The 22,460-nt window shown below is 41.6% G+C and overlaps 1 protein-coding gene across 4 annotated transcripts in view; it reads left to right on the plus strand.

Moving 5' to 3' along the window:
• FHIT (fragile histidine triad diadenosine triphosphatase) overlaps window positions 1-22,460 on the plus strand; it is a 1,481,620-nt gene that overhangs the window by 1,453,836 nt on the left and 5,324 nt on the right. For all 4 annotated transcript variants that reach the window (XM_034997431.1, XM_034997432.1, XM_034997430.1 and 1 more), the window contains one exon: window positions 875-984. In XM_034997431.1, coding sequence (XP_034853322.1) covers window positions 875-976 — 102 coding nt within the window. In that variant the 3' untranslated portion in view covers window positions 977-984. The remainder of the gene's footprint in view (window positions 1-874; window positions 985-22,460) is intronic.

The following is a 22,460-nucleotide window of genomic DNA, read 5'->3' on the forward strand; positions in this document are numbered from 1 at the left end:
AACTTCCCTGGATCTCAATTTCTTCCTTGGTAAGATGGTGTCAAGTATTGCCTGCCTTGTGTATAGATTATGGTACAGATGAAATGAAATGATATGCATCAAAGAAACTACCCATTCGTATCATAAATACCAGCCATCATTGGTGCTGTTAAATCATTTACCTCAATCTCTTCAAATGACTTACCAAATACTACACTGCGCATCCTATGAATTTATGCCTTTAGCATTTTACAATGGATAAAGGCCCACACAGGAATAACAAATCTAGTTAATAAAACTGAATTGCAATAGTAGATTAAGGGGGAAAATTTGCCTCCTTAAGTCTCTTTTAATGGATATGCTCTTATTTCTCACTCATTGCTCATGGCTCCTGTATTATTATCATCACAGAGTTGCTTGGGTTATTTTGGTTCACTAAACAAAATGGTTCAGAGCTCATAGAAGAGAGACTAAGCCAAAGAGACGAGTAGGTAAACCGCCAGCTTGGGGGAATGGTCATGGGTAGGTGGCCAACTCCATGCCTTCAGTGTCTGGTGAGTAAAATAAATGAATGATGCCAGCCAAGCCTAAGATTAGAGAGTGGTGGGGACTATGGAAAATGGGAGGATGCTCCCCAGTCTGTGACCCCCACTCACAACCTCCACAGACAAGACAAGGCATGGAATGGACCACAGAGTAGCCTAATCTGGTTATTTTATTACAAAAGCTGGAAATGTGAATTCTTACATGACACCTCCCCATTTTTCAAATCTGGGCAACCGGTGCAATGAAAAGACACACAACCTTCTGATTTGCAAATTGTGTTCAGCCCACAACACTTGTTCAGAGATCCCCAGGACCCATTAATGAGCCTATTCCATTGTTTTCTCCAAAGCTCCAGAAACATGACAAGGAGGAGGAGGACTCCCCAACCTTGTGGAGGTCTGAGGAGGAAATGGCAGCAGAAGCCGCAACCCTGCGGGCCTACTTTCAGTGACTGTGCAGGTAAACACTGGGCACTTCATCATCACTCACACCTTCCATGGGGCCCCAGAAGGAGGCTCCCTGCCCAGGATGGGGATGCAGACAAGCAGGTGCAGGGGGGTTCAAAGACATGAAAGCCAGAGTGGAGAAAACCACCCTGCCTCCACCCACCTTCTGCAGGACTCTCCTGTCTGTTGGCTTCCTTCTAGTCCACCTCACGTTACCATCCTGCCCTTCTCCAACCCGACCTCACCAAGCAGGCCAAGATAGTTTTGCAGTGCAAACCTGATCATTTAAAAAGCCAAAACCCTTCGAGAGCTCAAGTCTCAGATTCCCACCTTAGGCTGTAAGGCGCTGTGAGCCAGCTCACAACCTCCTGACCGAATCAGTCTTTCTTCCACTTGGATCTCTTCTCCCCAGTTAAATAGCCTTTTTTTTTTTTTTTAATTTTAAGATTTATTTATTTTAGAGAGGAGGGGCAGAGGGAGGGAGAGAATCTCAAGCAGACTCCGCAACTGAGCCTGATGCGAGGCTCAATCTCACAACCCTGAGATCATGACCTGAGCTGAAATCAAGAGTCAGATGCTCAACCAACTGAGCCATCCAGACACCCCTGGTTTTGTTTCCCTTTAGTTTTGGCTGCTGGGAAGCTCAAGGCCACAGGGAAAGGTCAGACATGATAGAATTATTTCTTTGCATTGAAAATAGAGCTACCATATGATCCAGCAATTGCACTACTGGGTATTTACCCCAAAGATACAAAAGTAGGGATCCGAAAGGGTACGTGCACCCTGATGTTTATAGCAGCAATGTCCACAATAGCCAAACTGTGGAAAGAGCCAAGATGTCCATCGACAGATGAATGGATAAAGAAGAAGTGGTATATATATACAATGGAATATTATGCAGCCATCAAAGGGAATGAGATCTTGCCATTTGCAACGAAGTGGATGGAACTGGAGGGTATTATGTTGAGCGAAATAAGTCAAACAGAGAAAGACATGTATCATATGACCTCACTGATATGAGGAATTCTTAATCTCAGGAAATAAACTGAGGGTTGCTGGAGTGGGGGGTGGGGTGGGAGGGATGGGGTGACTGGGTGATAGACACTGGGGAGGGTATGTGCTCTGGTAAGCGCTGTGAATTGTGCAAGACTGTTGAATCTCAGACCTGTACCTCTGAAACAAATAATGCAATATATGTTAAGAAAAAAAAGAAGAAGAAGAAGAAGGTAGCAGGAGGGGAAGAATGAAGGGGGGGAAATCGGAGGGGTAGACGAACCATGAGAGACGATGGACTCTGAAAAACAAACTGAGGGTTCTAGAGGGGAGGCGGGTGGGAGGATGGGTTAGCCTGGTGATGGGTATTGAGGAGGCCACATTCTGCATGGAGCACTGGGTGTTATGCACAAACAATGAATCATGGAACACTACATCTAAAACTAATGATGCAATGTATGGGGATAATATAAGAATAAAAAAAATTAAAAAAAAAAAAGGAATGAACTATGGACACTTGCAGCAAGTGGGTATATGAGGCTAAGCGGAAGAAGCCAGACTGAAAAGCCTACCTATCATATGATTCCATTTATTTGACATTCTGGAAAAGAAAAAACCATAGGGACAAAGAACAAATCAGTGCTTATCAGGGCCTAAGGGAAGGAAGGGGGTTGTGACTCCAAAGTGGCAGCATGAAGAAGCTTGTTTGTCTGGTAGAACCCTATCTTGATTATGTTGGCGATTACATAACCCTAAGCATTTGTCAAGGCTCTTAGTACTGTATACCCCCCCCCAAAAAAAAGTGAATTGTACTGAATGTAAATTTAAAAATAAAAATACATATAATGACCCCCCCCAAAAAAAAGAATTATTTCTTTGCATTAGTGAATGTTTAACTGTTGGGACATCACAGATTTAAGATTCCGGTAGAAAGCTATAGCCAGTCTCCTTTTTCAAAATGTGTATATACAAGAAATTTTTATGTGATGTCCAGGGCCTCATGGATCTTCTGAAATGTTCTAATAAATAGGGTTGCCATGAAATATTGGGGCATCCCTAGGCTAAAAAATACCATGTGTTCTGCATTTTATCTGTCAGCCCTGTTAATAAACCTCTTTCAATGGACCTCAGATAAAGCACCTCTCCCCTGAATAGTTTCTTTTTCCTTTTTGGAATAGGCTGCTTCATGCGGTCTTGTGTTTATATTATAAGCTGCTGAAGTAGATCAGAAACAAATTAAAAACACAATTAGTGAATATTGGTAGCAACTGAATTATATAAAATTGTATCCACCACATAGCGATCATGATTTTTAGGTAGAAAACACATTCATTGTATTCTGCTTTCACTTTGAAATAGACGTCTCTTTTAGTTAGTTTTTAATATACGTGCATTTCTTGGGCATTCTCCCCCCACCCTCCGTTTTAAAGTATCCTGATTACTTAAAGACCCCGTATCAACTACCTTTCCCCCGTTATTGTTCAAGTATGTCGTAGTGTTCAGGCACTTGCATTCTAGAATGTTCATTTTACTGGAGAATGAAATTGGAAGATGTCATCGGTTTATCAGCTCTGCATCCAGTTGCCTGAAGGATACAGTGTAGTGCTAGCAGAAGCTGTCTTTGATCATTTATTCTGAACCTTTTCCACTGTTCACCTTCTCATTTCGTCCTTCCTTCCTCCCTCCCTCCTTCCTTGCTCTGGATCAAGCTAGTCTGCCTAAGAACAAAGACCCCTAGGCATAGCTGCAGACCCCTTTCTATTCATCTCATGAAAGCCAGTGTGTCATTTTGGAATGTCCCATTCAAATGGAGTCACTGGTCTTCAGACTCAACTTACTAGGCTTGTCCCCCTCCCCCCTGGCCCGGGTTTCTTATGTAATGGGTATGTTCAGATAGAGGTGAGAAAGCTCTAGGCTTTTCCTGAGGCTTGCTGAATTGTAGGATTCTGTGTTAGAATGCATTTTCTAGACATTTTAAGAGGATTTAAACTTAGTACCCAAGTTTCCTATATGCTTTGCTTTGCTTTGTCAGTTTTTGCTTCTGTCCTGCCTTGAGGCCTAATATCTCCTGTCTTCCAGGTGAATCAACTTGCCTTGTAAATCTTGCCAGAAAGATAGTCATCCTAACTTGCTGTACAAACTATTGCCACAGTGCCTGTGGGTTTTTAAATGAGTTAACATTAAGATCTGTCTTTACAGGTCTTTGGTTACAGACCAAACAAATCACCTTCAGTGTTCTCAGCAGTCAGATGTGGGAATGAAGAAAAGGAGGGATGACATGTGTTGCCTAATAGCACAGCCAGTAACTTGGAGGCTAGGGATTTAAACAGAGGGTTCTAGGATTTCACCAAGAGCATCCTCATCCCTAAAGGGACCATAGGGGCGCCTGGGTGGTGCAGTCAGTCAAGTGTCCAACCCTTGGTTTCGGTTCAGGTCCTGATCTCCGGGTTGTGAGCTCAAGCCCTGTGTCAGGCTCTGTGCTCAGCATGGAGTCTGCTTGAGATTCTCTGTCCTTCTCCTTCAGCCCCTCCCCCCCCCCCCCCCCCTAAAAATTAATCAGTCTTTAAAGGGACTATATATACTTCCCTTTAGAGACAAAGGGGGAAGGGAGCATTCTTTACTGGAAACATGATCATTAAGTTGGTCCACCTGGTTCTTGAGACCCCTCTCCTTCGTTTTCAAAATGCATCTACACACCAAATGTTTATACAATGTTAAGGGGTTCACAGTACTTCTAAAAATTTCACCAAATAAATAGGGCTATCATGGGGCGCCTGGGTGGCTCAGGTCATGATCCTGGAGTCCCAGGATCAGGCCCCACATAGGGCTTCCTGCTCAGCAGAGAGCCTGCTTCTCCCTCTGCCCCCCACCCCACTCATGCTCTCTCTCTCAAATAAATAAAATATAAATAAATAAATAAAATATAAATAAATAGATAGGGCTGTCATACAATATTTGAGTATACTTAGGCCTGAAGAATTATTCATTGTTTATCTGAAGTTCAGATAAACTTGGCCTCTCCAAGTCTCCCCATTTATACCCTCAGCAGCAAGTCAGTCTTAGGCAGAGCCAGTGTCGAGATGCTGATGTCGCTCGCTCAGCAAGACTGCACAATTTGCAACATGCACAAGGGTAGAGACTCTAGCCTGCAGCGCTTGCATTGATAACAACAGCCAGCATTACCGAATGTAGAAGACGCAGCTTCTATGATCCCATCTTGCAGAGGATGAGAAAACCGGGACTCGGTGATGCTAAATGTTATTCCGAGGTAAATGGTTGCAGGGAACAGAGCTGAGAGAGAACTCAGTCACACCCCAAAGACCATTCTTTTAGTGTCCGTACAGCCTACCTTTGCTAAAAGAGCTCGATTTTCCAGCCAGCACTGCCATTCTATCCCAACTCCCCTTGCGCCCTCTGAATGTTCTCCTTAACCTTCTTCACCTGTTCTGCTTGCCCGCCTCTCTCTTCCCTGCTGGACTCCCTTTCCAGCCTTGTTAAAGCCACCTACCCTGGCATCTGCCTCCCGAGCCACACCGCAGCTGGGCAGCAGGAACCCAAACGGGGCTGAACTTGCACCAACTGACTTTGCCCTGCTTGTAAGTTGTTCTAGACCGAGCTAACACCTCCCTCGGCTGCCTGCCCTCTTTCCTCCACACTATGACCACGTGCCTAAATACTATGACCTTGGGCAAATACAGTGTTTCCCAAATCGCTCTCATTCCCATTTTCTCAGGCTTTTTTTTTTCATCTTTGTGTCCCACCAGGGTATTGTGTGCTCATTATTTACCTGGTTCACTTTTAAACTTTATATCTGAACCTCAATGAAAAACGAGTATTACTTGTGATTAGAAGTGAAACATGCAAATGAAGATAAAAGAAAAACAATGCAGATGAATTCCAGCTGGGCACACTTGCTTGCCTATAGCTGTTGGGACTGAGATTCATTCTCTCTTTGTTAGAACCAGAGCCTAGCCACCCTACAGAGGCATTCAATTCCAGCACCAAACTGAGACTCTCTGTGTGACCTATTTAAAAGGATTAAAAGAGAGTAAGTTAAGCAAGATTCAATGAAGATCACCTAAAATTATCTTAAATGATTCCCATCTTCGGAAAATAGCAGTGGACATCAGAATTCAAACCCAGAGCAAGCTGACTCCAGGCCTGTGGCAACCCCCTAAGCCAACGCTCCCTATGCCTCTTGCCAGGAATGTGGAGAAGACAAGGCACCGGCGGGGTGGGGGGGTGGGGGGGACCAGAGTCAGCTTCCCTAGGGGTAAGAGGCCAGTCTCTTGTGCCTGGCTAGAGGACAGGACACTGGGCAAGAAGCCCCGCATTATGCCCCACTGCCCCCCACGCCGGTGGTCTCTAGGCTGATTGGATCTGTTTGAAATCACTGCTTCTCCTGGGAAGCCAACTCCTAGGGCTTGGCCTTGACACCTTGTTTGCCATTAGTCTACCTGAAAAACCAGTGTGTTGAGAAGAATGTGGAAGGCTATAGCCAGAGATGCCCAGTATGGGAAACGGTCTATGATGGACAAAAAACCCTGCTCTCTGCTAAATGTTCGGTGTGGAAATAGCCAGCAACCTCTCAGTAAGTAAAAACCCCTGTTCTGTATCTTCTTTATGTATTAACCCACATGAATCCTCAGCATCAGACTGCCCTAGGACCACAGAGATAAACATCCCCAAACTATGAACTGTTTTCTCAGCCTCTTAAAGCCATCAGGGCATCAACATCCGCTTAGTTGTATGGAATTCTCTTGATGTTCCCATGTAATCCTGCAGGATGATTTGGTCCTCTGACTACTCCCTGTATCCTTTCTCTAGTAGAAAATGACTTTGAATTGCAGTTTCTTAAGCAATAGTGAAAAATAGGCATTGCCTTCACCAGGCACAGGCAGAACCAACAGTCCAAGGGTTGCTGAATAGAGCTCCCTCCACCTGACAGATCCCTGATGCGGTGGAAATCCTTTGGCTCCAGGAATTCAACATCCGCCTTCTGCTTTGGTGAATTTATGCCTTGGCTCTCTACACACTGGGCTGAGTTCTGGGACGCGGCTTTGCGATGGCTCTTTTAGTCTCTGTTCTGAATCCCATCAGAGGACAGTTCATCTCTATCCCTTATCTGTGCATCTTTCCTGGAGCATAGTAATTCTTCATGTAGGTATTTAACACTTGGGTTTGCTGCCTTCACACACCCACGTTGAGTTTCCTACTTAATTTTAAAGCAATGACATGTGTCCTTGTCCACTGAAGGTTTCACTGTCTCCCTGTCCCCACTCCCAGCCCATGTTAGAATGGAGTGGGCCAAGTTGTTTGTAAAGTAAGCAATCATCGCCCCTAACTCGGATAGAAAGCCAGAGCAGGGCAGGTTTCCACACCCTGTTGTGTCAGCAGAGTTCATTTGTAATTCATCAAACTCTCCTCTGTGCATGCCATTATTTTATAGATAATTGGTTGCCTCTCATTTACTCATAACAGAGCCGTGCAATTTCAAAGCAACTGAGTCAGCCCAAAACAGCATTATTAGTCGTTACAGATATACTGTCGAGGCAAAATTTTGACACTGGCATTTTTGAAAAATCACCATAATTCCAGCTACTGGACCACACTTACATCATAATCATGGATGGTCGAGGTGGATGAGAAAGGACAGCTTTGCTTATTTAGCACATGTTCTGGTCACTGAATTGTACCTCTTACAACACACCCCACCAGCTTGGAAAAACTCTCCTCCTTCACAGAGAGGTTCTGCTCTCAGCATAGCAGCCCCTGATGAGAAAGGCCGAGGGAGCAGATTAGAGTATTCTCATGTTTTCTCAGGGGAGAGGAGGGTTTTAACTTCAACTCCTTGGCCAGTTCAGTCCTAACCCCACCAGGCAATCCCCACATGGAGGTATCATCAACGCCAAGGAAAGTGTTTGCCAACGCTGGTTGCCAAATTGATACAATAAAATTTTTTCTTTAGCATGGAAGTACAGGAGAAGATTCTTTAAGGCTAATGACACTTTCGCCTTTAGTATATTCAAAGCTCTTTAAAAAAAAATCATTTTAAACACAGCTGGAAAAGAGATCTTAGTTTGCTTTTCCCTTCCTCTGCAGTTCATGTTTCCAAGGCACTGTGCTGCCTCCCCTTTTTTTCTGTGTAGACTACCTTTATAGAACCAGATTTCTGTAGCGAGGAATTAAAGACTCTAGTTTTTGGATTAATATATTCATTAATAAATCAGGTTCCTATGCTCTAAATTGGGAACAAGAAACCATAGAATTACAGCAACTTTAGAAATAATCAAATCTAATGTCCCATTAAATGATTTATTTTACCACAACCCAAAAGTATGACCATCTAGTTATACTTGAAAAACTTCCCTTTATAAAAATTCGGAGACAGTCCACACCCCATGGTTTCAAAATGGGTTTTAGTTTGCTTATTTTAAAAATATTTTACCAAGATCCTGCTTTCTCTACATATGCCCAATAGTTCAGGCAAAAGATTTCCACAGGTCACTGATGACTAAAGAATCTACAGAATTTTAGTTCAAGTGATAGGAAAAATGACTAGTGTCCCATGGTTAATGTTAACCCTTATGAGTCTTTGAATGACATGAAACCTCAGCACAGAGTTCTTTTCAGAAAAGTGTAATCCAAATGCCAAAAATAACTTTTAGCTGCATCTTGCAAAATGATGATGGAACAAAGCCTATCATCATCACCATCCTCAGGATCCTCCTCATCATCCTCATCTCATCTCCAGAAATGGATAATGTATCACACATCAATCTGCACACTCTTGCAGAAACTTTCCAAAAATTTTTCCCCACTCCCGACTTTTTTTTCCCCCTCTCTACTTGCTTCTCTTCACTCTGTGTGGTGTTCTCCTTCCACTTTTCTCATTTTGTCTTTGTCTCTGCCAGAAAAGAAGATGGGAAAAAGGCTCTCCTAGAGGTCATGGAAGGTTAAGATGAAGGAAGGTATAAAATTCATATTAGTAATCTTTGACCTATCATTTTGTAATAACATTTATACAATTCATTCTATGCCTAATATGTCCCTAAGCCACCTCTTACATAAGAAGTCCTCCATTATTTTGACATTCCAGGGGCGTCAATCAAGTCAGGTGCTCAACCAATCAGGATACACTAGAAAAAGCAGTTCTAAATTGTACTTCTCTTTGTGTTAATGTTTTTCTGATGATCCAAAAGACATTGCAGTATGGTCTACTCCTAATTTATCATGAATGGTGAGCAACGGAAACTGTATCTTCTTTATTGAAGTAAAATCCAAAAAATGGAGGAAAGAGGGGAGAGGAACTAAAGAAAGAACATTTAGAGAATTAAAATATCCCACTGCGGCCACTTGTCTCAGTAGTGTTAGTAAAATTAGATCTCCAGCCCAATTCTATGTAATGTACCCCCTCTTCTTCCTCTTCCCTCCTTTAAGGGTACATGAGGTAGAACATGCTCTTTGGGGAAGATAGGAGCCATGCAGAGACAAGGAAGGAGAGTGCTGGAAAGAGATCTTGGGAACTCGTCTTCACTTTCTTGTGGCCAGCTCATTTAGGTGCTGGATACCTGCCACCCACTCCCATGCCCTTTCCAGGCCCCAGTGCACTGACCTAACTATTTTAGTTCACTATTACCATTTTGCAACCCTGTCACAGGGCAAATCTTGTTTCTCCTACTAGAGCCTCATATAAATAATCTGGAATCAAGAGAATGTCAGGTGGCAGATAATGCCTCTTCTAAAGAAAATGATTGCCTGGAGCTTTACACAGAACTTTCTAGAATGTGCTTTGAAAAGAAAGGACTGGTAAGGTGAATATTATGGTTCTGTAAAAATTATGTCCCAGTCCTCCCCCACCAAAGAGGAAAAATATGTATATATTTTTAAATCATTTGTCCTAAGTACTAGGCATATTCACCACCAAATCAAAGAATTAAAAGATCATTTTCAATCTCCTAAGAATAATGTCTGGATTGTCTGCCATTTTGTTTTCTACTCTCAGTGGAAAAGTCTTAAATAATTTAAGCTGGCTCCCTATCAACATTGCTACTAAACTTAACTCTGTGGACTTGGACACGTCACTCTTTTGTACCTCACTTTTCCTCTCTCTGAATTACTATGGTGGAAAGCATTTTAATTATATCCTAGGGTTTTTATGAGAATAACACAAAGTAACAGCTAGGAAATAACACTAGCAGAAACAGCTCTAAATTGTGCTCCTTCTAGTTTTAATACCTCTCTGAGGATACAAAAAACATTTCAGTATGTTCTACTACCTCCAATTTATCATGAGTCGTGAGCAATGGAGACTGCGATTGTCCATTAGTTATGCCAATATGTAGATTCATTATTTTCCCTATGATTTCCATTACATTTTAAAGATGATAAATTATGGAAATGTTCAGGTTAGGATAACTTGGTTTAAACAATAATTAAAGAATAAAACCTGTAGGGTAGGATATTTTCAGACCACCAAAAGAGAAAAGAAAAAGAATGACTTCTGCTATCACTAACAGACCAAATAATTTGAATTAAATATCCCACTGTGTTCAACTAGGAAGAATTTTACAGAATATACACAAACATCTGTTAACGGTAACAAGGCAGCAAGGGATAACAAGGTCAAGATCCAAGGCCAGCCAGAAATCCAGAGAGAGGAGGCCAGCTTTTGTGGCTGCTTCTCTACTGAGGGCATCTGTGTCTTGAAGAGGCAGATGGGGCTACAAACAATAAAAGCTGGGTTTCCAATGGTAGAGCACTTTCTAAATCTCCATACCTGGGTGGGAATGCAAAAATCCAGGAAAGTGATATCCTTGGAAAAAGAATGACTCAGGTGTAAGCCTGCCCTGTTACCAGCTACAGCCCAATTTCAAATCATCTGGGCAACTGAGAAAGTTTCAGTCTTGGAAATGTAAGATCCCAAATTGCTAGTCCTATTAGGTGCCTGGCAGAAACAAAGAAAAAAAAAATCATCCCTGAAAAAAATACCACCCAAGATCTTAAATCATTTCTACAAATTATTTTCTTCAAATACCCAACACATGAATGTGTGCATACATATACCCCATAGCATATGCAGAGTCAAGTCAATACAAATAAGATTGGAATCACAGGATACCTAAAATTGGAGTGAAAAGACACAGTCATTAAAATAACTCTCTTTAACTTGTTTCTAGGTAGAAAAGATTTTTTTAAATCAGCAGAGAGCTGGAATCTATAAGAAAATGAGATGATGTGAAAAAGAACCAAACAGAAATTCTAGAGCAGAAAAATACAATAACTTGAGGAATTAATTTAGGAGCAAAAGGAGAGTTACTAAACCTTAAAGATGAGCCATATGAAAAATATTCAGAATGTACTAGAAAGAGATGAAGGAAGAGTGGGGAAAACTATAAAAGAGGTCGGAAAACATAAAACATAATGAAAAAGCCTAACAGATAGTTATTCACAGTTCCGAAACAGTTCCAGTGGAATCTATTTTTAAAGAGATAATGGCTGTGAATTTTTCAAAACTGGCAAAAGCCACCCATCCGAAATTCAAGAACACACCAACTGCAGAAAGGCAAAGAATGAGTCTCAGGTTTAATAGTGGGGGTGGAGGGGGGGAACCTAACTCAAAGGAGTAATAGACCAAGAGACTAAAGGCAACAACAACAACAAACAGAAAATCACAAGACCATGGAATGACATCTTATTGATTGATTGATTGATTGATTTGAGAGAGAGAGAGCGAGCATACGAGCATGATAGTGGGGAGCAGAGGGAGAGGGGCAGAGTCCCAAGCAGGCTTAGGGCTTGATCCCATGACCCTGAGATCAGGACCTGAGCCAAAACTAAGAGACATTTAATCGATTGCACCACCCAGATGCCCCAAGGAGTGACATCTTTAAAGAACTGAAAGAAAATGACTGTCACCCTAGATTTCCATACCCAGTTAACATATTCTTTTAGAATGAAAGTGAAACAAACACATTTTCTGACAAGGCTGAGAGAATTCATCATTGGCAGCCTCATCCAAAAGGAATTCTAAAGAAAAAGCAATCAATGGAAATTAGAAACAATTTTGAACTGAAGGAAGAAAACGAAAATTTGTGGATGCAACTAAACGTGTGTTTAGAGAGTAACTTGTAGTTTTGACTTCTATGCATTTATTGGAAGAAAATAAAAGCTGACAGTAATATGCTAAATGTCTATCTGAATACTGCAGTCATTCAAAAGGAAAAGAGCATATAATGAATAATTTTAGACCAGTAAATTTGAAAATTGAGGTGAAATATGTAAGTTTCTAGAAAAAATACATTTTACCTAAACTGACACAAAGTAAAAAAGAAAATAAGAATAATTGGATAACTATTAAAGAAATCAAACCCCCGTCAAAACCCTTCTCACAACGACAACAGCAGTCCCAGATAACTTTACTGCTGCATTCTACCATTCAATTAAGAAAGAAACAAGAATTTGAATAAGATTATTATCATCCATATGACTGATGGAACAAATTCTGCCAGAAAATTGAAAAAAAGAGAAATTCTTCCACTTCTCAATTTGTTGTATGAGTTGCCTTCTTGCACATGAGCCTGACAAGAACATCACAGAAAGGAACTCTATAGACTCATTGCACATGGAAATGCAGATACTGAAGTCCTAAAATGTATCAGATAGGTAGACAGATTGTGTGTGAATGTGTGTGAATGCACAATCTATGAAAAGGGAATACATTATGACCAATGCAATGAGGTTTCACATTAGACTATCGAGCATTGTCTCACTACACTAATAAAAGATAGAGGATAGGATCATCTCAGTAGATGCGGAAAAATATAGTGATCAAATTCAACATCCAAATTAATAAATATAAAAGTTCCAGGACACTAAAACTAGAAGGGAATTTATACTTAAGGGTGAAACGTTCAAACTATTTATCTGAGATTGTAAATGAGATGACAATATTTCCTATTAGTCCTGCTATTTCACAATGTACTGAAGGCCCTAGCTAGTATAGTAAGGCAAGAACGAGAAACAAAAAGTAGAAGGATTAGAAATGAAGGAATAAAAGTGTCATTATTTGTAGACAGTATGATGTATACAGAAAACACAAAACAAGCTGCTGAGAAACAACTAGAATTAATGAGTAAACTTAGCAAGGTCTCTGAATATAAGATCAATATATGTAGGCTTTTTGTTTCTCTATTACCCACTCTCTTAGCACTGGCTGCCATATCAAAATACCATAGACTGGGTGGCCAAACCAGTTGTGGAAGCTAGAAGTCCATGACCAAGGTGACAACAGGGTCACATTCTGGTGAGAATCCTCTTCCTGTCTTATAGCTGACACCTTCTCACTGTGTCCTCACATGGAGGAGAGAGAGAGCAAGCTTTAGCTCTTACTCTTCTTATAGGGACACTAACCCCATCATGGGGGCCCTCCACTCTCATGTCCTCACCTAACCCTAATTACCTTCCAAAGGCCCTACCTCCTATTACTATCACATTGAAGTTTAGGGCTTCAACTTACGGATTTTGAAGGGACACAATTATTCAGCCCATAACAGCCACACAGTAAGAAAATGAAAAAAAATTGAAGTTAGCTTATGTAGATTTACCCACCGCTATCTCTCAAAGCAGAGTGTTCTTTTGAAACATTTGCTCAGCCGAAATGGTGTAAAGCAAAGAAGCAATTACCATTAACTTATATGGAAATTTTTTTTGAGCATTTCCAGACCCCAAAATAACCTCTTTTAGGCTTTTCTGATACTTCAGGATACATCTTGCTAATGGATGCACAAAATGAGATAAAACAGATGCTCACAGACACAAGTCATGGCAGCTTGATGCCGAGTGTAGTAGCCAGGGAAGGAGCTCAGCAGGGCCATGTTCACTGCAAAATGCACTCTAGGGCACCTGGGTGGCTCAGTCCTTAAGTGTCTGCCTTCAGCTCAGGTCATGATCCCAGGGTCTTGGAATCAAGCCCCACATCAGGCTCCCTGCTCCATGGGAAGCCTGCTTTTCCCTCTCCCACTCCTCCCGCTTGTGTTCCTGCTCTCACGCTCTCTCTGTCAAATAAGTAAATAACATCTTAAAAAAAAAATGCACGCTAAATGCTATTTTTGCTTTTTTCCTTTTTCATAAAAGCAAAAATCCAATTCGGATTTCTTTCTGTTAGCAAAAACAGGTACTAATGTAGGTCTTTTATAAAAGTGAAGGGGTGGAAGTAAATTTTCAAAAAGCAGGGGATACCTATGTTAACATCAGAAATCAGATGCCGGGCGCCTGGGTGGCTCAGTTGGTTAAGCGACTGCCTTCGGCTCAGGTCATGATCCTGGAGTCCCGGGATCGAGTCCCGCATCGGGCTCCCTGCTCAGCAGGGAGTCTGCTTCTCCCTCTGACCCTCCTCCCTCTCATGCTCTCTGTCTCTCATTCTCTCTGTCTCAAATAAATAAATAAAATCTTTAAAAAAAAAAAAAAAGAAATCAGATGCCTAGGAATAATTAAAGATATGTAAGCTTCTATACAAAAAAACTATAAAGTAGTAGTAAGAGGCATTAAAAAGGAATTAAATAAATAGAGAGATGAATGACTCAACTTCATAAAGACTCAACTCTCCTCAAATTGACCTGTAAATTCAATGCAACTCAGATCAAAATTACCATAGGATTTTTTGGGTTTTTTTTTTTTTTTTGGTGGTGGTGGTGGTGGTGGTGAACATTTACAAGTTAATTCTTATGCTTATGGAAATGTAGCCAGAGACGATTAAAAAACTAGACAAACGTGTAGGAGGGCTTACTCTACAGGATATCAACTTATTACAAGGCTACAAAAGTTAAGAGAGCATGGTGTCCGTACAAGGAGTAGACTAATGGAACAAAATACAAAGCCCAGAGCCAGGCATACATGAGTACTTGATTTGTGATTAAAATGAAGTCACAGAGCTGTAGGGAAAACAAAATCTTTCCAATAAAAGGCCCTGGGAAAATTGAATATCCACGTAGAAAACGAATGAAACTATACCTTACCTCACACCTTACGTGAAAGTCAATTCCAGGTGGGTTAAAATTCAAAATGTGAAGTGTAAAACCATAAAGCGTTTAGAAGATAATATAGGAGAATATCTTCATGATCCTTCTATAGGGAAAGATGTTTTAAATAGGACACAAAAAGCAAGACTGATAAATTGGACTACATGTAAGTTAAGAAATTCTGTTTATCAAAAGACACCATTAAGAGAGACTAAAGGCAAGACACAGAGTGTGGGAAGGTATTTGCCACATATGTAACAAAGGACCAGTGCCCAGATGTTTTTTAAAGAAAAAAAAAAAAAAAACACCTTACAAATCATTAAGAAAAAGTCAACAGCCCAATAGAGAATACAAAAAGATTTAAAAAGGCACTTTGGAAAGGTATCACAATGGCCAATGATCTTTAGTCATCAGGGAAACCTAAACTTAAAACAACGAACTATCACTATATACTCACCACAATAGTCAAAAGTTTACAAGACTGATGATAGCAACTATTTGCAAGAGTGTGGAAGAACAAAAACACAAAAGAACACACACCGCGTGATTGCATTCGTGTAAAGTTCAAAAAGAGGCACAACTAAATTACAGTGTTTAGAGATACACTTAGTCAGAGGGTAAAATTATAAGGAAAAGCAAAGAAGCAATCACCCTAAAATCAGACCTGTGGTTACCTTTTGGGGGATGCAAGAAAGGGGCAGTTATTGAGAAGGGAAATGTGGGGTGGGAGGGTAGAGGCAATGTTCTACTCCTCGCCATGGCCCGTGGCAAGATGTGTGTTTGTCTTGTATTAATTCTCTAAGCCATGTGGGTATATATGCATGTATATGTGTATGTGTGTTCATGTGTATACCACATGTGTGTGTGTGTGTGTGTGTATATATATATATATATCTTCTGCGCTTGGATATATGTATATGTATCTTCTGCACTTATCTGTATGTGTTGTATTTCACCCTAAAAAGGACTAAAAATAAATCAGATAAATAAAAACTTTTAAATTAAGGACAAAAGAAAAGGAAGGAAGAGATTGACTTTAACGTATGGTCTAATTGCTGGCTGGATAGTCAATTATTCCAGAATAGACTTAAACAAAAAAGAATAATTGTTGCATGTAATCTTTACAGACACTCTGCTCCTACATCAGAAAGTCTATTCTCTTCCTCTTAGCCATCCTCCCTGACTTTAAGAGGCCACACAGGCCAACAAGATCATTATTTCAGGAACTAAGTTATAGAGATCACCATAGAGAGGACACTTTATTATTAATGATTCTTAAGGATACCACTCATGGAGCACTTATTATGGACAAGTTATACCAAGCACATTATAGGCTTTATGTCAGTTAAATCCCACAGCAACCCTGGAATACCGTCCTGATTTTCAGATGTGGAAACTGAGGCTTACAGCCACTGTGGGACTTGCCCAAGGACTCCTCAGAGTTACGTGGAGAGCCAAGGTTCAAGTGCTGGCAATCTGACTTGGGAGCCTACACTAATTTTACACCAAAATTGGTGGGTTTCTGTTTAGAAACATCCTCTCCTGCTTAAAATCTAGCTAACTGACAACAAGAATTATACAATGAAGCTGAGGCTTAAGACACCGCTTACTCTTGCTTCTTCACTAATTTCAGGAAAGGAGCCAGAATTGGTAATTTCTGTGCTAGGGGCTTTGGTCACTTTATCTTCCCGTCACAACCCTTCTAAAGAGACAGTACCTGCCCCCTGTTTCTCTATGCAGCCATAGTTATAAACTGAATATTTTCCTAAAAGCTAAAATTGCATTCAATGAGTAGGAGTGAATCAAAGCTAATCAACCTTGGACCATAATGCATTAGATGTTGCATTCTTAGGATCAATGAGGACTCCCAACAGCTCCATTCAAGATTTTTCCCTCTAAAGATAGGGGTTTTTCACCAAGACTCTGAAATTAACTCTTGGATTTCAAAACACTGAAAAGCTTGTTGAGAGATTCGAGCAGAAAATAGGATGGGGTGTAGCAGACATTTTTTTTTTAAAGACTATTTGAGAGACAGCACGAGCAAGGGGAGGGGCAGAGGGAAAGGGAGAAGCAGGCTCTCTGCTGAGCAGGGAGTCCCATGCAGGGCTCAATCCCAGGACCCTGAGATCATGACCTGAGCCGAAGGCAGACGCTTAACCGACTAAGCCCCCCGGGTGCCCCTGTAGCAGACGTTTGAATTTGGAACTGCCAGTCTCATCCACAGGCCACAGTCTGGGCATGTGAACCCCCACTCAGCTTATTAGAGTTATTCTCTACCATTTGGTATATGGACATAGAGAGACAAGCCCTTGAAGGGGTGACATGTATTTGAGACTATTGACAGTCACCCTGATCATTATTTGGAGAAGTCTAATGCAGGAGAAGCCCCCAGAGCGAAGGGAGACAAAAAGATACAAAGCAGGGGAGGAATTCCTACATCGACCACACCCTTCACAGTTAAATGGTCAGGAATGCTGTCAGTTTTCTTCAGAGACTCATTTGAACTGGGTTTTCTTGCCTTCAAGAGTCCTGGCTAAACAGGGGCATAGACTGCTTGCTTCCTAGAGGACCCTCTTAACCTTGAGGGTCTAGGACTCAATCACCAACTATTTATGGAGATACCATCTTGAGCCAAACATTGAGGCACAGTAGGTGAAGTGTATCCCCGCCCTGGAGGAAGTGCTGGTCAATCTCAAGCAATAAGACTGATTCGAGAACAGGCAAGCATGTGACTGAGTTCTGTGCAATTGGCCGTACAATGTCAACAGTACCTGTGACCAAACTGATTTCTCTCTACCTTATCCCACCATAAAGTAGTTGACTCTGTGTCAATTGTATCCAACCCCCATGCCCACACACAATTATATGCCCTCCAAGAGCCACCCCACGATCTAGGATTAGCCAATCAATTTTAATGTGTATTTAAGGGATTTTTCAAAGTGTGTGAGTCAGTGTGTAAAAGGATAGCTCATGTAATAATTAAAGCATTAAAAGAACCCAATTGAGGATTCTCTTTCCACCAGCAGATATCTTTAGGTCAAGAAGGTCTATAAAAACTGGCAGATCATTTCCATTCCTTTAAGACAGGTAAAAATGGCTTTGAATGTAATTAGATGTTCGTAGCAATTTTCCCTCTGCTAAAGCTCTACATCTTGCTCTAATGAAGCCTACAAAAAGTTTAGAACTGTTGGCATTCTAAGCTGCAAACTGACGGTGTGGTATTGCTTTGAAGAAGTGAAAGCCCATGATATTGCTTGAATCACTTTTTAATTAGAAATGATAAGCCAGGGCGCCTGGGTGGCTCAGTCGGTTAAGCGTCTGCCTTCAGTTCAGGTCATGATCCCGGAGTCCCGGGATCGAGTCCCGCATCGGGCTCCCTGCTCAGCGGGGAGTCTGCTTCTCCCTCTGACCCTCCCTCCTCTCATGGTCTCTCTCTCTCAGTCTCTCTCTCAAATAAATAAAAAAAAAAAAAATCTAAAAAAAAAAAAAAAAAAAAGAAATGATAAGCCAGAGTTATAGCTTTAGGAAAAGGAAGCTTTCTCCCAGGCAAGGCCAGGCTTGGCACTGCGGAGCTCTGGGCGGCTCTTAGAACTTTACCCCCTCTCTCACCCACTCTCAGTTGGCTCTAGCAGATTCCAGAGTTATCAACTTGGAACAAGGAATATGCCTACTGTAGTAAAATCAGCATTTATCTTTGACACCCCTATCAAAGTTCTGTTTTATTACTCTCTTCTCAAGGATCTGTTATCTATCTGGGCCATTTTTTTCCTTTTAAGGTGGAAGATCTTGTGTGCGGTTAATTTTAATTTTTTTAATCCTTTCAAAGAATGAGACTCCATGGAAATGCAATGTAGTGCAAAAATTTAAAAGAATTCTCGGTAAAACCTAAGAACTTCCCCCTCATTCTGGGTAAGCTTTTGTGATATTTCAGTTAAAAATATAACTTCTGGGGGTGCCTGGGTGGCTCAGTCGTTAAGTGTCTGCCTTCGGCTCAGGTCGTGATCCCAGGGTCCTGGGATCAAGTCCCACATTGGGCTCCCTGCTCCATGGAGAGCCTGCTTCTCCCTCTCCCACTCCCCCTGCTTGTGTTCCCTCTCTCGCTGTGTCTCTCTCTGTCAAATAAATAAAATATTTAAAATATATATATATATATAACTTCTGTATGTAGCACATCGTATGTCATCTGTTGACTATGACTCTTAAAATACATATCTATACCCCCAAACTCACCCAAGGTTGTACAAAAGAATGAACACATTAAAATAGGAAACTCTTTTAAATGGCAAGCTAGATTATGTCTCTCCTCCATACTTGGGAAAGCCAGCCAGGGCCTAATCACAAGAAGTTTTTGTGGCCACAATAAAGAACCGAAAATCAAATCCAGTCTCCTCTCCCATGCCTCTCGCCCACACTCATTCTTCCAGCCTTCCTGCTTCCTTGATGTCACCAAGTCACATCAAACACGCCCCCGCTTCGGGGCCCTGGCCCCACTTGTCCCCCTCTGCCTGAAATTCTTTCCTTTTCTCCCTCTATTCAGGATTAATCAAATGTCACCTGCTCCAAAAGGCCTTCCCCAAGTGCCCAGTCTAAAGTAGTGCCCCTGTCTCCTTCTTTCCCTTAAACTGGCCTTCTTTTTCTTAATAGTGCTCACCATCATCTGTCATCACATTTTAGATTTATTTGTGTCCACTAGCAAGTGAGTGTCTAAGGACAAGGTCATTGTCTCTAGCACTTGGAATAGCTCCTGGCACATCATGAGTGTTCAAATCCCTTGCTGATATTTCTTTAGAGTCTAGAAGTGCCTTACATGTATCACCCTGAGTTCTAGTAACAACTCTATGAGATAGATACAGTTAAGTTCCCATTCTGTAGATGATGGAACTGAGGCATGGATAGGCAAAGTAACTTGATCAAGGTTACACAGCAAGTAAGTCACAGGCCTAACTTGAACCCAGAGCTCTATGTTCTTAAATGCTAAATACTAAATGAACTCTTTAGACACTTGCAGAGCCCCCTGTCTCCCCACGCCTGGGCAGCTTCACTCTGCGCTCACTCCAGAGCCTGGGGCCAGGATATCGTCACAGACCAGCACTGTCCCATAGGAACAGAATGCGAGCCACGTGTGTCATTTAAAATTTCCCAGTAGCCACATTAAGGACTGAGTCAATTAATATTTATAAATATTTATATTTAGCCCAGTATATCTAAATATTATTTTGATATCTTTATAATCTAAAAATATAAATATAAAAAATGATTGAGCTGTTTTATGTTCTTCTTTTAGAGTAAGTGTTTGAAACCTAAACTTTATACTTTCTGCACATCTCAAGTCTCATCTTTCAGGGCCCGTTAGCTGCATGTGGCTAGGGGCTACCATATTGGCCACTGCAGGTGTGAAGAGGTTGAACTCTGGGATTAAGCACATCTGGTTCCAATCTTGCACTTACATGTGACCCTTCCCCAGCTGGAAAACGGGGTTATGATATCTACCTCATGGGGCTGAGGTGAAGACTGTCTGAAGTTTCTGTACATAAAGATGTACATCCTTAGCACGAGAGCTGGCTGGTAGATGATTGGGACAGATGGCTTTCCCTGCTGAGCACAACCTTCAGGGCCTCTCTTCCTCACTCCACTTGAACTTTGTGTGCAGGTGCCTCTGTTTCCAGTCTGCCATGACGGGGGAGGGCTCTGGTGGGATGGAACAAGGAATAAGGCAGGCTGCTCGCTTGAGTCTTGTCCCCTGGACCATCTAGCTGGGCATTGGAAATTGGGTGAACCTTCTAGCCCTCTTGCTGGACATATTGATATGCCCAGCAAGGAGTCCCTTCCTGAAAAAAATAATCCTCAAGTCCTCAAAGTGAGCACTCAGCTATCTCTTCTATGAGTGGGACATTCAGTTTCCATGTCCCTAATGAAAGAAATCACTCTGAGCATCTTTGGGCCAGAAGGGAGTCAATCTACTGTTTCACAAAGACAGAAACAGTGGTCCAGAGAGCAGATATAACATGTCTAGGCATACAGAGTGACAATACAAGCTTAAAACTGGACCCTTCCTATTTGCAGTCTCTAGCTGAATACCCATAGAGATAGCTCCTTAGAGATTTCCTCATATGGACTGCTGATATCTCTGCATGGATGTGTTCATCGCTGTCTTTTCATCAGCATTCATTCTAAGCATGAGAAAGAGTCTCAGGAAAAGCAGGGTGATGTGAAATATTCTGTGTTCCCGCTAGCCTTCAACTATGTTTTCTTGCCAGTTTTCAACCTTTGATCTTTTGGTCCCAAGCAGAACTTGAATGTAATTCAGGTTAGTCTCTTTGTGAGTCAGTGAAGCAAAGTGGAACTTATTTAACCATCAGTTTCATACTCAAAATAGAGCCTTCAAGATTCCATCTTTTTGTTTTTGACAAAAGGCCCTGCTCCAGGCAATAGATTTTTATCCATTAGCCGAAGGATCTTTTGGATTATAATCTAAACTCACATACAAGGCAGAAAGGACAGAGTTATATCAACTTCAATACCTTATAAATGGCAGAGAACAAAAAATATAATAACCCCATTAGGCTGTTAAATGTGCTGAACCCTGACAAATTCTCAATGTGACAATCCTTGAGTATGTATCTATAATCCCTCAGCAAATACACCTTTTATTCAACCACAGAGTTGTACACACTCCAGACACAAGTGCCATTAATTAAATAACACACTCAGCAAACTCTCAGAGCCATTGTCAAAGGTACCCTGCTCCACACTTGGCTCCAAAATTCTGTTATAACAAAAGAGCGCAAGCAGAGCGAAGGAATGTGGGAGAGGAAGGTCACCCTCAAAAGCATGATAAGAAGAAGCTGTCAGACAAAGTAAATGACAAAGCATGTATACCTTTTAGCTTTCCTTTTGCCCCTTTGGAGAGTTGGGAAGAAAGGAAAGTATTTCACATTGTAGGGACTTTCTGTCTCAAAATTAGTTTCTCTCACGAAAGACGCAAGTAAATATAAAGTAATCCTTTTTCATTTCAACGGAGTCTCAGGGAAAAGTAATATCAGCTGAAGATTTGGAGACAAATAAAACCTGTTCCTCATAAGCTCCCTCAGAACGAGAAAGCCTTTTAAGGGGAGTCTTTGCTGGGTACAGATACAGGGAAGGGGACGTCAAAGGGACAAATGTGGAAGACGGAGGCCTTACTGGTTTCAAGTGGGCAACAACAAAACGCTCCGGGAGCGAATTTGCCAGCAGCGGGTTTGCTCTGTTCTGCCTCCTCACTCCCACCATCAAGCCTCAAAGGCTTCGCAGCTTCGCTTGCCAGGAGACAGTGGGATAAAGGAAGTGCTAAGCCCCGCAGGGTCTCCCTAAATCACTCACAGCTACAAGCTTGGGCATCATCTTTCTCATGTGTTTGCCGTTCTTAGTGTTTGATTTATCCCTTCAAAGAGACAAGTGACAATGCCGAGTCTGTGGCCACTCTATAAAGGACAGCCCC

Source organism: Mirounga leonina, unplaced genomic scaffold (genome assembly GCF_011800145.1).
Source record: "Mirounga leonina isolate KUSES-001 unplaced genomic scaffold, KU_Mleo_1.0 Mir_94, whole genome shotgun sequence".
Taxonomy (NCBI): Eukaryota; Metazoa; Chordata; class Mammalia; order Carnivora; family Phocidae; genus Mirounga; species Mirounga leonina.